Source organism: Haplochromis burtoni, unplaced genomic scaffold (genome assembly GCF_018398535.1).
Source record: "Haplochromis burtoni strain Fernald_Lab_line unplaced genomic scaffold, NCSU_Asbu1 Contig_394, whole genome shotgun sequence".
Classification (NCBI taxonomy): domain Eukaryota; kingdom Metazoa; phylum Chordata; class Actinopteri; order Cichliformes; family Cichlidae; genus Haplochromis; species Haplochromis burtoni.
The window spans coordinates 133,659-147,157 of NW_024582755.1; the positions used below are offsets into that span (position 1 = coordinate 133,659).

The following is a 13,499-nucleotide window of genomic DNA, read 5'->3' on the forward strand; positions in this document are numbered from 1 at the left end:
TGATCTTTCAAACTTTGACGTTTAAATCATGTTCTAGACTAAATGTTTGACCACAGCTGATAGTGACTGCTTGGCCTTTGCCCAAATGCAGCCTGCACACTTGTGACACTGGGTTTTGTAATTCGATTTACTACTCGGAGAGAAGTCATCTGAGACTTTATGCCTCTCGTGGTGCTCTTTCTTGCTGTCACGTGGTGACCAGCTAATTTTTCAGCTCAAGAAAGAGCATGACTCCACTGTCTGCTCTTCAGATACCCTGAAACCAATACTACTGATTATTTTGGATTGATTTGCACTATCACAGACTGAGTAATCATTTCAGTTATGTGATCAAAGAACATCATCAGCTAGAACGTGACCAGACACCAATGATTGTATTGATTAGGTCCAGAATCCTGGTCACTGAGGTCAAAACCTCACGAGGTAGCAACAAGTTACCCCAATGCTGTCAATGATGACAAACCAATAACACGACTGGAGCCGCTCGTATTTTTCAGAAATATATTTTATAGATGATGTCAGAGATGAAATGTCCAAAGCGTAGGTCCCAAAGAAAGATAACATTTTTCATCAATAGAGACAAACAACAAACAAAAAATAACTTTTTTAATCCATTTACATGTAAACCAAGAATTGCTCTTGAGCCACAGTGGTTATATATATGTATAGAACTGGCCGAGGTGGGTGTGACAATCAAACGACGATGCCCTTTTCCCCCCCAAACCTTTTTCTCAACTGATTTCTCCAGTGCCCGTTTAGAAATCTTTGAAAGAGGAACATTCTTTGGGAGCGTCTTTAAGGTCTGAATGTAGCAGAGGTTTGGCAGAGCACGTTTCTCTCAAACACAGTTCATACAAGTCGTAAGTGCTTGAAATCACTTATCCAATAAGAATGATATTAAATGTTTCTCAATGGAGTCATTTGGACAAAGTCCTTTGAATTGTTTGCCCACCAGAGAGGAAGAAAAAAAAAACATCCCTCCTGGAGCTCTTGGGAGCTGACAAGGGAGGTTTTTTTTTTGTTTGTTTTATGTTTTTTTTAAATATATAAGTCCTCCAGTGTTCTTCTTCTATTGTGCAAATACACTTTTTGTTACACAGACAAGCAGGCATGCTGACTCACAAACCATGCAAAGAGTTAAAGTTTGGCGCGAGCAGACAGCAAAAAAAAAAAAAGAGTAGTAAAAAATCTACAACTTAAGCAAGTAACAAGTGGAATGTTTGGTTAGACATGAAAAATATCAACTTAATCGCAAATCTTACAAGTTTAGAAAATTATATCAACTCAAATTTAGACATTTCTTTCCTCTGGCCTGTCCTACTGCTCATCCACGTCTATTATTCTGCTGTAAGTGGACCAGTTTTGGTTGTAGACAGCTGGGCCTTCTCTGGCTAGAGTTGGCCAGATATGGGACTTTTAAGACAGATACCAATATTTTTTATTTTTATTTTTTTAAATGTATATATTTTGAGATATCGGCTGATATTTTTTTTTTTCTTTTAAAAAACCCAAAAGAAATTTCCCTAAAATTTGTTAAGTGTACTTATTTATTTACTTGTCTAAGCTCTGCCCGACTGTGCTGGGATTAGAAAACTCAGCCTTTTCTGGCCATAGCCTGACTGATAAAGGATTTTTAAGACTGGTACCAACATTTGGTGATATACTGGCCAATATACGTTTTTCTTTTGGACAAACAAAAAAATTTACCCTTGTGTACTTATTTATGCTCTGCCCAACTATGCTCAAACCAGCTGGTTGTCTTTGTGGCGCTGCATAGTGGCCTCTGGTGGACACACTATGTAATGTCAACACTCATAACTTGGTGAAGGGTGTTTCTCTTCTTTATTTTTTAAAATTCTCATTTATTGGCTGTTATAAATGCCATTACCAATAGTATGGCAAATAATTATGGTTGAAATTTTGATAAATCAATTGGGGTTCAAAAAAAATGGGACTCACCTCGTGATGCTCAAAGACATAAAAGATATTTTAAAAACTCAGCAACGTGTCCTCCAAAAATCAAACGTCTTCATGGATAATTTATGTATAATTTATTTCTACTGACTAGATCCGCTAGCCAAAAGAAGTATGCAGATAGTATTAAAGCTCATATTGGGTTCGTTTAGTGTCAGGACAGCCACTGAACATGAAATCAGCTAAAAAGAAGTTGTTGATTTTTGATTGTGAACTCCTGTCAATCCTGTCATATTTGCAACAGTAAGGTGTTAACACCCGTGGAACGTAAGCCCCTGTTTATTAGTTTTAATCATTTCCTAAACTGTAACATCCAAAACCTCAAAAAGTTGCCATTTTATACAGAAATGGGTCAGAACAGAAACTCAGATCTCCCGAGTCTCCACTGACAAAAATAGCGAGGGCAAAAATACATCCGCATTACGGCATCTAAGCCTAATCACAGTTAGATGGTGGATGTATTTTGGTGGAAAGAAAATAGCTTCTACATGTAGCTCCTCACAGCAAGATTTGTGGATATTTTTGTATAAGTGGGTCATCTTTTTTCCTCTTTTTGAGCAGCACAAGGAAACTTCTTTTTAGTCCCATTATATTCAAAAGCCACAGGAATGTCTACAGCTGATATCATCAACAATGGGCAACTCGCACCGGAGCAATCCGACTGGATAAATCACTACAGGCCAGAGGAAAAACACGCTCATTTGATTTGGGGGATGAAAAGTCCCTTTAAAAATAAACATGACAGTCGTCTTTAATCAGGTGTTTAACAAAGCAGTTGACAGATGGGGGCTCATTCGAATGTATTCGATCTACTCTTCGTGTCAGGTCAGTTCAAAGCAGGAAAAGGAAGAAGGAAACACCGACGTCACGGACATGATGGTGCCACACATGCTTAGAGAAGGACTTTGAAATGATTGGCTGATGTTTTCCATCCCGAGCTGCTTGAAAAACAAAAAGAAAGAAATCCTTTCGTTGACATAGGTGTCCCCTTCTTTTCTTTTCCCGCCACAGAAAACTCAGCTAGCTACATAAGGTGGCCTCTAAACGTCGTTTTGTTTGTTTTTTGGGTGTTATCACAGTTGAAAGGTAAGCGCATGTCGCACATGCACCAGAGGAAATGTTAGGCAACAAAGTGATCAAATGTCTTGACTCTGTAGGTGTTTAAAAAGTCAACCGCGGTGCCGCGTAGCGACCACTGGAAAACAGTGCAGTCGATGACGAGTTAAATATGCTGCTTTTTCAAAGTTCATGGAGTAACATCTTACACCATACTGCTTTTCTTTTTTTTGCTCACAATATCATAGCTGTCATTAGTTTAGAGTACATTTATAAATTTCTCCATATACAAATCTCCTATAAACAGTACATGTTATAAATACATCATTGATGAAAATGCAGAAAGGCTTCCGGGAGCCGTAGAAAGAAAGAAAGAAAGAGTTGCTCCTTAGTTCTGATAAATACAAGAAAGAAAGAACAACAGTACTAAGGACGTGAATGGCAGCCCTATAACTATTCAGAAAACGGATAAAAACACAGAACAAAATCTATGGATGAAAAAGTTAGAAAAATAATTTTATACAGTAAAAAGTAAAAAAAAAAAAAAGGAGTGGACACGCTTACCAAACACACTTCTGACGTTGCAGAATTGACAAGTTGATGCGAAAATCATACATGTAAAATACAAACAAAGACAATACTCGATTACTGCCTCTCAAAATATATTCAATTCAATATACATGGCTGATGTTTAGCTCACAATAGTAACCAAGGTAGTTGCCAACCGGCAAAGCATGGGCTCGGCACACACCTGATCTGTGAAGGAGTAAATCAGTAAACATTGAACTGGGTATTGGGCGCCTTGTCTTAAAGGGCCAATACGTGAAATGTTTGTCGGCTTGCCATCTAAGTGGAGCTAAGTGCTGCTGTAAATCCAAACTCATGCTTTGGCTTTCTCTTGCTTGGCTTTCTCTTTTGGATAACATTCAAAATATCTTGCAGGTAAAAAGAAACAAAGAAAAAAACATGTCTGGCCTCTCTGCTCAAATGCATGCGTTTTACAAAGCGACGACTTCGATTAAAGGGAAGCTACATTAAAGGCTAAACCTTTTCTAATTCCTTCTTTGAAGGTCTCCATGTTTGCACCTTTAATTTTTTTCCTCTACTCAAGCTGGCAACTACCTTTACAAAGCGCTTTCATTTCTTTCTTTCTTTTCTTCCTTTTTTACAGAAAAATAGATCCATCCAAAAAAAAAAGTAAAGTAACTCTTCAAGAGAGGCCGTGAGAGACATAAATGCTGTCTTCGTCACGTTCCAAGTAAACATGCTGAACGATTGTTTGCTATATTTTTCATCATCCCCCCCCCCCACAAGAAAGGACTTGAAACTCTCCTCCGCCTCCCGCACCCTCGGGCCGATTCCTCGGCGAGAAAAATCTTAAGGCAATCTTTTCCTGAACAATCGTGAAATCCAGCGGACCCTCACCAAGGCACTCCTCTAACTCGTCAACCTTCGACAACAGGCTGGTCCGGCGAGGTGACGGAGTCTCACCGTTAAAATCTTTGTAGAAGCCTACTCAAACTTCGGCCCAACCAAAGTCCACAGTGAACACATTTAGTAAAATTATCTTCTCGGTTGCCATGATGCCCCCCTCCCCCCCCATTTCTTTAGGGAGGGAAAATAGTCAAGAAAAAAAGAAAACAAATCCCCGCGCTTGCCTCTTGACAGCTGGGGACGTCTGCTGTCCCCGTGTCCGTACTGGATGTGGTCAGAGGGCAGCCGCGTAAAGCACCGTATTTTCTGCACAGAAGTGTCATCGCACCTTTCGGTGACGAGATCTGATCTCGCCCCTGCCCTCTCCCGATCGCTCCGCTCCAAATACGCTCGCCCGCTGCCGTGATCACTTGATCAGCCGCCGAGGGCTAACATGGGGGTGCGAAGACTGACAGATAAAACGTCTCTGAGCGAGCGCTTGCCGGTATGTTTAAATAAGTTTTTTCCAGTTCAGTCCTCCTCTGTCTTCTGATTGGCTCCCTACTCTTGAGGCTGAGCCCACCCCCTCTCCCTCGTTTTTTTGGCCGAGGGGCCGCCAATCAAGGTGACTGACGTGGTGAGTGGGGTTATTGGGGACTAAATGAAGGGATCAGTCGAGACTCTTTGCTGCTCAAAGAGGCGTTCTCCGGAGAGGTCAATGGTAACGCGGTGACACCCTCACGTTTTCGTCCACTACAGCGGCTCCTCCTCTTCCATGGGCTCCTCCTCAGACCTGCTGAGGAGATATAACACAGAAATATTAATACTAGACCTCAAGCTGTCATTAACAAAATGCCTCCTCAACTTTACCAGCACCACCGAGGACCGAAAGAATGGGAATCCAGTGTGGAAAGAAAACTGCAATTCTTCTAGCGGCCACTTGGGGTTTGCTCCAAAAGTGAGTCAATTCCCATCGACTCTCATGTTAAAATAACTCTACAGCTCTAAAGCAGAAAAAACATGTTGGCAGCTGGCAACGAAAACAGTTTTGGTCTCGATAGCTTATTTGCTATTTCCTGACACCTACACACAGGGTCTTTTTTACTGATATAGAGGCATTTAAAGGTTTTTAAGACTAAAGGCCATGACACACCAAGCACATTGCAAACTGTCCCCCAGCTCCCTCAAAAAACCCACGAAATTCCAAATGTTTGGATGCAAATTTGTTGTGTAACGTATGTACACACACTGACATTCGTCCTCATAGATTGCACTGTGAAAAAGACTTGAGTCAACATCAAGCAACGATGAGCAGGTCCTGATGTTTTACAGTTAAAGTTGTGTCACGATCGCTTTCACGTATGTTTCATGATGTCAGTGAAGCAGTTTGAACTCAGAGCCAGTTGACCCAAAACAATGTCCAACTGTGCGTCTGATAGTGAATATTGATTGATATTAAATAGTATTAGTATTCCTACTACTATTATTAAAATAGTATTATTTTACTATATGATTGTATATTCATTGTATATTCAGTACGAGTGCGTTTTGAGCTGAGTGTGCGTTTGGTGTGTACGGCTACATTAAAAATAGGTCATAAACTTTACACATCTGGTGTGTAAAGGCCTTTAAAGTTTGCATGATTGATCGCGTCTCTGACCTGAAGTGGTCGATGTGGCGGCTGTTCGCTGCATGGTATGTCAGCTAATTTAACTTTGTAAACTGGACCTCTGGACTGTGTTTGTGCCTTTTGGATCACATTTAATGCTATTTTCTGACAAATAGCACACATTGCTTCTTGTAATTGCACTAACAGGACGTTACTCAGCACTTGTTAGCAGGTAGATCTACACCCATGCATCTAAATCTCTCCTTCAAGCCATTCAAACAAAGGGTAGCATCAGGAAAAAGTTCCTCTCTGCTTTCACCTTATATTCTTTTTTTCTTCTTTTATGCAGATGATTTCAGACATTTTAGCATCCTGAAGTCAGTTATTTAAATATTAAATGACATTAATTTAAGACCTTAGCAAGAGTGAAAGGGCAGATTTACAAGATGCTAGTGAGGGCTGCTGTGGTCTGGAGATGATGCCCCTGACAAAAACACAGGAAGCTGAGTTGATGCTTAGATGTTCAGAACAGAGAAGATTCATGGATGTAGTAAAGGAGCACATGTTGGTTGGTGTGACGGAGGAGGATGTGGGGGACAGGGTGAGGTGGATCCACTACGGTACAAGAAGTAGAAAATGTTCTTGTTGGCTCTTTGTTTAGGTTGCTTTACAAATGACCTTTGACCCTATCTAAAGACAAACAAAGTCGCTATGATTTCATCTATGTTATCTCTTTAAAGGCTTTAAAGTTGTAAATATAGTCCAGGGAGTATATTTACAAAATATACGTGCAGTTGATCAGTAAACGAATGAATCTTTGAGTTATTTGGAGACTTTATATAACCTTTAAACCCGGCAACAGTAAAGTGTATAACTACTCTTAAGTCAAGACTATTGCTCTTAACACTGTTTACTTGTGGTTTTGGATCCTTACCTTTGCTCCATGGCATTAGAGTTGGCCACAGAGAGAGAGGCCATGGCGCTGACGGCCTCAGCCTCCTCCGAGTCTCCTCGTTTGGCTTCCAGCAAAGAAAGCCCCAGCCGCGGCGAGTAGCGCTGCACCGAGCGCCAGTACTTACCTGAGAAGACGGAGCAGATAAAAGACAGGAGGGAGAAAAAACAAGAAACGCAGAGGAAGTGAATAAAAGTAAAGCATTAAGAGGGCTGACCTTAAATATATGAAGCTCACACGAAAATGAACCAGAGAGAATCTTAAAAAAGTAAAAATAGATATTCTCTAATAAAAATGTTGCAGACTTTATTTTGTCACAGAGAAATGACATGTTGAGTGTTACTCAGCTTGCCTTTCACGTACTACTTCCATGAAGGCTAAACCCTTTGGATTGTTTATGAAGCTACAGATACAGATTAGGTTTCTAATAAACTCTGTCCCTGTGGGTATCGGTGTTATGAGGTGTGCTCCTGCAACGGTCAACTCACTGTGAGTCTCCAAGACTTTCTCCAGAGAGCGAACAGCGTTGGGGTTTGGCCTCTGCTCGAGGACAGCCTTGGGCAGTGGGTCCAGCTGCATGGGACAAAAACACAAACATGAGCGTGCAACAGCTTCAACAGGATGACCTGCCAGCCTTTTTTAATGAATCTCAGCCGCTCCAGGACAGCGACGTCTATCGACTGCCCCGGAGTTTAAGTGTGGATCAACAAATAAATACAATAATAATATAAAGACTATTTTATAAATAAATAATATAAATACAACAAATATAAATATCTAAAAAAAATCTAATAAATAACAATAATTATTTAAGAAAACAACCAGAAAGAAATGAACCAGTAAAATATTGCTGCCCGGCCTCAGAATCCTTGATGAGCCTGTGGTGACATTTGAAAGTTCTGTCAGTGTTTCCCGACCTTTCAGAGCCGTTCCACATATTCCACATATTCCACATATTCCACATGAGAAAAATCCCACCAAACAAATTTCACAAAAAGCATATTGATCATTTTTCTCCGGGCACCAGGCTCTGTTAGCTTTTTTGCTTTCTTTTGAACACTGCTCTACGACTCCCCCCTCGGGGCACTACGACTACTTTGTCGTTTCAAATATTTATCGATTGCTATTACGTACTGCGCTGCCTCACTCACAGCATGACTATTGTGTCATTTCTTCTTCGTCTTCTGTTTCACTGGCACTCGGCAACCTATTTAATTAGAGCAGGTAGTTGTACTGCCCTCTAGTGGAAGAGACTGTAATTGTTCTGCCCGTTACTCACGCCGGTCATTACTGCTCAGGTGGAAGCAGATAATCTTCCACGGCACACCTGATCATTTCTCGCAGTACAGTGGTTGGGAAACGCTGTTCCAGGTGACTTTCTTCTTGAGTCATCGCACTCATCCCTCCTTGAGCCTGGTTATTTTCGAGGTTTCTTCCTGTTAAAAGGATGTTTTTCATCCCCACTGTCACCAAAGCGCTTCCTCATATTACTATAGGCTCTTTATCTTACAGCAAAACGTGCCTTGAGGCAATCTGCTGTTGGGATTTGATGCTATATAAATAAAATTAACCTGAATTGTTGTGTGTCCACGCTGCATGCCCGGTTTTGTGACGACTTTAGTCTTTACGGCTGGAGAGTAAAATGGAGTCGACTCACACTATTAAAACTGGCTATTTTAGCTCCACCCCTTTAAGCCAAACTTCTTCTTATTGGCTAAAACTTGCATACGTTTTGAGAACATACAGAGCCGAGATGTGTTTACTTAATCACTAACTTCTCCATTTCTTCTCATGTCCACTTCCAGTCAGTTATCATGTGTAAGATGAGCAGGAACAAAGGAGCGTGGTCCGAGTCCTGCTTCGACCGGTCTTTGTTTCTAACGTCGACCCTTTGAGACGTCCTTTTATTAGGATTCCAGCCTTGCGTGCTTTCAGAGTGACCTCCTTACCTCCTGGCCGAGCAGGGCGGCCACGCAGGCCTCGGAGGCATCACAGATGGCGGTGAGGTCGTGACCTCCCTCTAGAGCCAGGACCACACGGCCTCCGGCGAGGGTCATCAGCTGCCTTGTCAGATAACCGAAACCTGAAGAGAGTTTACAGGAAGGAGGTGAATGCACTTAAATGTATCTGAATGCTTTCCACAGCTGCTGAAGTTCGTTAACATTTTAGCGCTCTGTTAGACTCGGCTTCAAAGCTCGGTCAGCAGCGCGCGCGTGTGGAGCGGCTGGAGCGCGAGATAAGAAACACTACCGATAATCTCCCACTCACATTTGGATGTCAGAGTGTAGCCGCCCAGCGGGGGAGGGTGGCCCTCGACGGCGTCGAAGCCAGAAGAGACCAACACGATGTCTGGAGCAAACTCGTTGGCTATCGGCATCACCACTGACCTGCGAGTGGAAGGGCGGGGTTCAAAGATTAAACAGTGCATCAGCCAACATCATCTGCACAAAGGCGACGCACAAAGGAGAAGCAAGCTTCAATCATTATTGATTTCATGACAAACAGTTGCTTCATTAAAGTTTGGCAAATAATTAATGAGCGTCACACAGCTCCGGCTTCTCAGTTACTTTTATTTGTTTCATGAGATAAAAAGCTGAATATATCCCTTTCATCTATTAAGAAAGTATCATGTGATTAGTTATGGCCGTCCAAACAGAAACATCCACCTGAAGAAACATTTGGTATCATGACAAAGGAACAGGAGCTCTCAGAGAGCTGGAAGAAAACTTTGTGATGCTTTTATTACAACACGCTGACGTCCGACCATTTCACCTTTCATTGTGTATTTTCTTATCTTTACCCACATGCTTAGAGCAGAGCCTGAAACAGTAGGAAGTTTGTCACAGAGCTCTCTCCACGCTCTTTCATATGATGAAGATTAATCGAGATGGTTTCTTGAACAGTTTTTAAGGTCAATTTTGAACTTGCTAACAATGACGATCAAAGTCAAATACTCCCTTTAAGGGAAAACTTTATTTGGGAGCAGGGCTGTAAAGGCAGGGCGCTTAACTCCGAGGTTTGTCGTCAAAAGTTAAACCGACCCCTCACATGTGCTGAAGGTTTATCTGGTACCTGAAGGCAGCCAGGTATTCTGCATCTCCCATGGGCGGGTCGAGACCTCCGGTGAAGGCAACGTTAACGTTGAACCCGACTCCAGGACCACTGCCCACCTGTGGAGAGGAGCACAAACTTCAAGTGAGTGTACGACACAAATAAAAAGGAAAATGTCCTTTTTTTAAGCTTTTTAGCTTCTTTTGGGTAATTACAGGATGCTTCTCCCTACTTCAGATTATTTCTTGCCTTTTGATCAAGATGTCTTTAAAAAACTACGATTAGAACAGAGCATTAATAAAGTGATCCTTGGAGAGAGTTCAACTGGAAACGAACAAGATACACCCGGAGCCGACAGATAACATAAACTTGGAGTGCGACCAGCTTCAAGAAGCGTGGACTGAAAAAACTGGCAACCAAACTAAAAACTGTCAAAAAGCTGAAGTGGACCAATTATCATTATCCTTTGCAGCGCTACGGTTTTTATTCTTGGACTCGAGTTCATGTTTAAAATGATCTTTATTTATTTTATACTCCTCAGTTCAATCGCTGTGTGGAACAACTCGTTTTAGCTCGTCTCCCTTTAAGGCAACTTTTCTTCATCACACTGAGCCATAAAACACAGCGTGAAGCTGACAGGGCTAAATTATACACAATTTTATCTTGTTATGTGAAGCTGGCCATATTTAATATGCGTATCCTGGCCACCAGGTCAACTGTTTATTGAGGTAACTATCTAATCAGCCAATCACGTGGCTGCAAAATCCCAGCAGATCAGGAGTCCAGCCACGTTCAAAGTCACTTAAATCACCCATTCTGATCTGGCTTTGAACTTCAGCAGGTTGTTTTGACCATGTCCACATGCCTGAATGCACCGAGCTGCTGCCATGTGATTGGCTGGTTACATATCATTAACAAGCAGCTGCACAGGTGTGCCTAATGAAGTGGCCACTAAAAAGTAAAACGTGGGAAAATTCTGATCAGGTCACACACTCACCTCATCAGGTGCTCCGCTTCCAGGGAAGAAGTTGCCGTCGTCGTAGCGATGAACAGAGATGTAAAGGACGTTGGGGTCATCGTAGAAGGCTTGCTGGGTGCCGTTGCCATGATGAACATCCTGAGAGTAGAAGAAGAAAATAAATCTAACTGGTCTTAAAAAAAGAGAAAAATCTGCATCTTCTGATTAGCGTCACATGACAGAGGATCATGTGACTCACCCAGTCCACAATGAGGATCTTGTTGACATTCAGTCTCTGCTGCAGCAGTTTGGCTGCGATGGCCACAGAGTTGAAGTAGCAGAAACCCCTGAAACAGCAGCAGACGGAGGGCAAGAGCTCCTGTTTGTTATGAATATCTTTGCCAGAGCTCCATTTTCATTTTTGTAATGGGACAATTTAAACACTTTTTGAGGAGAATATGGAAAATAAATAAAGCAGGGCCCGAGAAAGCTGGCAGAATAAAGGCTCTCAGGATTTTATGTGCAAATAAACTCGATGGTTTATGTAATTTCTATTCCAGACGAGCCCGTTCCAGCTCTGGTTTTTGTATACGTGCAGATTAAGTGTCTCCAAGTCAGTGCGGTGACGGCTTTGGCCTTACATGGGAGTGCTTTCCTCCGCATGGTGTCCAGGAGGGCGGACCACAGCGAAACCATTCTGGAAAGAGAAGAGGCAGGAGCGACAGGAGTCTGTTAGCACTGATCACTGTTTCCTCTGTGATCCTAACCACCATTAAAAAACATCATAACTTAGCCTTTAAGTGGGAAACTATTACACACGAATCAAATGAAACACTGAGAGTGTGACAAACATTAAATCACAGCAATACAAAGTGAACGGAGGGTTTAATAACTGCAATAAGGCTGCAACAAGTTTTGGGTTAAAACAAGCAATGATGGTCGTTTGTGTTTGGGGCTTCCCATGATGCACTGAGCGCTTAATCAGGAGTTATTATTAATCCTGGTTCTCTTCCACAGAAGCTCTGCCAGAGGCTTCTTCCTTTTAAAAAGGGAGTTTTTCCTTCCCACTGTTGCCAAGTACTTGTTCATAGGACATTTCTGCAATTATTGTAGAGTCTTTACTTTATAATATAAAGCGCCTCAAGGTGGCCGTTGCTGTGATTTGGTGGTATATAAACAAAACTGAGCTGAGCTCAGTGAGCTGTGAAACATGGGGACTGCAGGTAAACTACTCTGCAGTTATTGATAAAGGTGAAGCAGCCAATACGAATTAAGCTGCGTGCTCTATTTTTTCTAGAAACTTCTTGCTTAAACTTGTGAGTGATGCTCTCGGGTAGACACCGAGTTGTCTGCAACCACTGGCCAACTGTGCATGGGGAGTTGTACCTATTGAAGCGTGTTGGTGGTAGCAGAGACGCGTTTACTTTGAAGGCAAATGATTTTCAGTGTGAACTGCACTGATTAAAGTTTCACTACTGCTGACTCACCAGTTTGTGAATGATTGGAGACAAGCTGACAAACTTCAAGAGATTGGCACAATCTTTTAGTGACCAAAGCAATCACAAAGATGTTTTGGACTTCACCTAGCAACAGCAACAGACACATGCTGCTACTTCAACCACATGTTTCAGTAGCAGCATGTGGTTGCCAAGACATCCAGAAGAAGAAGAAGCTCTGAGTAGAGACCCTGCTCCTTCTCATCAAGAGCCCACTGAGGTGTTGCAGGTGTCTCATTAAAATGTCTCCAGGTGCCTCCCTTCAGAAGCTTTCTGGGTACCCCCAGCTGGGAGGAGACCCCGGGGCAGATCCTGAAGTCACTGGGGGGGGGTTATATATATCTCATTTGGCCTTTGAGCATTGTGGTATCTCTCAAGTGGAACTGGAAAAAGCTGAAGAAAAGGACATTGGAAATACCAAGCTCAGCCTGCTCTGGCTGGGTGATGCAGAACGAATGAAAGGGGGTATCTTAAATTTTAAGTGGCAACTTTGGGCTTCACTCTGAATTTTCAAAGACTGGCAGAACTGCAGCACATAAAACACATTAACTTTGCTTCATCGCAGTGGGAAACAGAGCAAGAAGCACCAGACAGGTGTAATCAAGGTTACCTTTAGCTCTCCAGTAGCAACTTTAAAAACAAGCTCTACCACCGAGCCGACGGCGAGGCGAGCCGCGCTGGAGGAGTGGACCTCGTTCCAAATGGTGTCGCTGTCCACCTAAGACCAGAAAACCGAGTCTCATGTTGATAAACTGGCTTGGAAACCGATGTTGAATAGTGCAGGAAGTGTGAGCTGTTTTAGCCCCTTTTAAACAAAGCAAACAAGCATTACTTACCCCCACCCCTCCACACGGGAGCCGAACAAACATAGGAGTGATTGAACCTGTCGCAGGAAACAAAGATTCAATTTGACACTATCAGCAGCTGTGTGTGTGTGTGTGTGTGTGTGTGTGTGTGTGTGTGTGTGTGTGTGTGTGTGTGTGTGTGTGT

At 42.4% G+C, this 13,499-nt stretch overlaps 1 protein-coding gene and 1 long non-coding RNA gene across 11 annotated transcripts in view; one reads left to right on the plus strand and one right to left on the minus strand.

Annotated features, from left to right (window-relative positions):
* Positions 1 to 487: 487 nt before the first annotated feature.
* LOC102312396 (histone deacetylase 4) overlaps positions 488 to 13,499 on the minus strand; it is an 84,563-nt gene continuing 71,551 nt past the window's right edge. For 9 of the 10 annotated variants that reach the window (XM_005945502.3, XM_005945501.3, XM_042212820.1 and 6 more), the window contains 11 exons: positions 13,346 to 13,392; positions 13,120 to 13,227; positions 11,655 to 11,710; positions 11,273 to 11,360; positions 11,053 to 11,172; positions 10,077 to 10,174; positions 9,273 to 9,391; positions 8,954 to 9,087; positions 7,493 to 7,577; positions 6,987 to 7,131; positions 488 to 5,239 (listed from right to left, as the gene is read on the minus strand). In XM_005945502.3, coding sequence (XP_005945564.1) covers positions 5,197 to 5,239; positions 6,987 to 7,131; positions 7,493 to 7,577; positions 8,954 to 9,087; positions 9,273 to 9,391; positions 10,077 to 10,174; positions 11,053 to 11,172; positions 11,273 to 11,360; positions 11,655 to 11,710; positions 13,120 to 13,227; positions 13,346 to 13,392 — 1,043 coding nt within the window. In that variant the 3' untranslated portion in view covers positions 488 to 5,196. The remainder of the gene's footprint in view (positions 5,240 to 6,986; positions 7,132 to 7,492; positions 7,578 to 8,953; positions 9,088 to 9,272; positions 9,392 to 10,076; positions 10,175 to 11,052; positions 11,173 to 11,272; positions 11,361 to 11,654; positions 11,711 to 13,119; positions 13,228 to 13,345; positions 13,393 to 13,499) is intronic. The other variant, XM_042212814.1, reaches the window with a different exon arrangement.
* LOC121811992 lies at positions 9,005 to 11,717 on the plus strand. The gene is made up of 2 exons (XR_006052794.1): positions 9,005 to 9,111; positions 10,064 to 11,717. It is a non-coding gene; the product is annotated as an uncharacterized LOC121811992 (long non-coding RNA).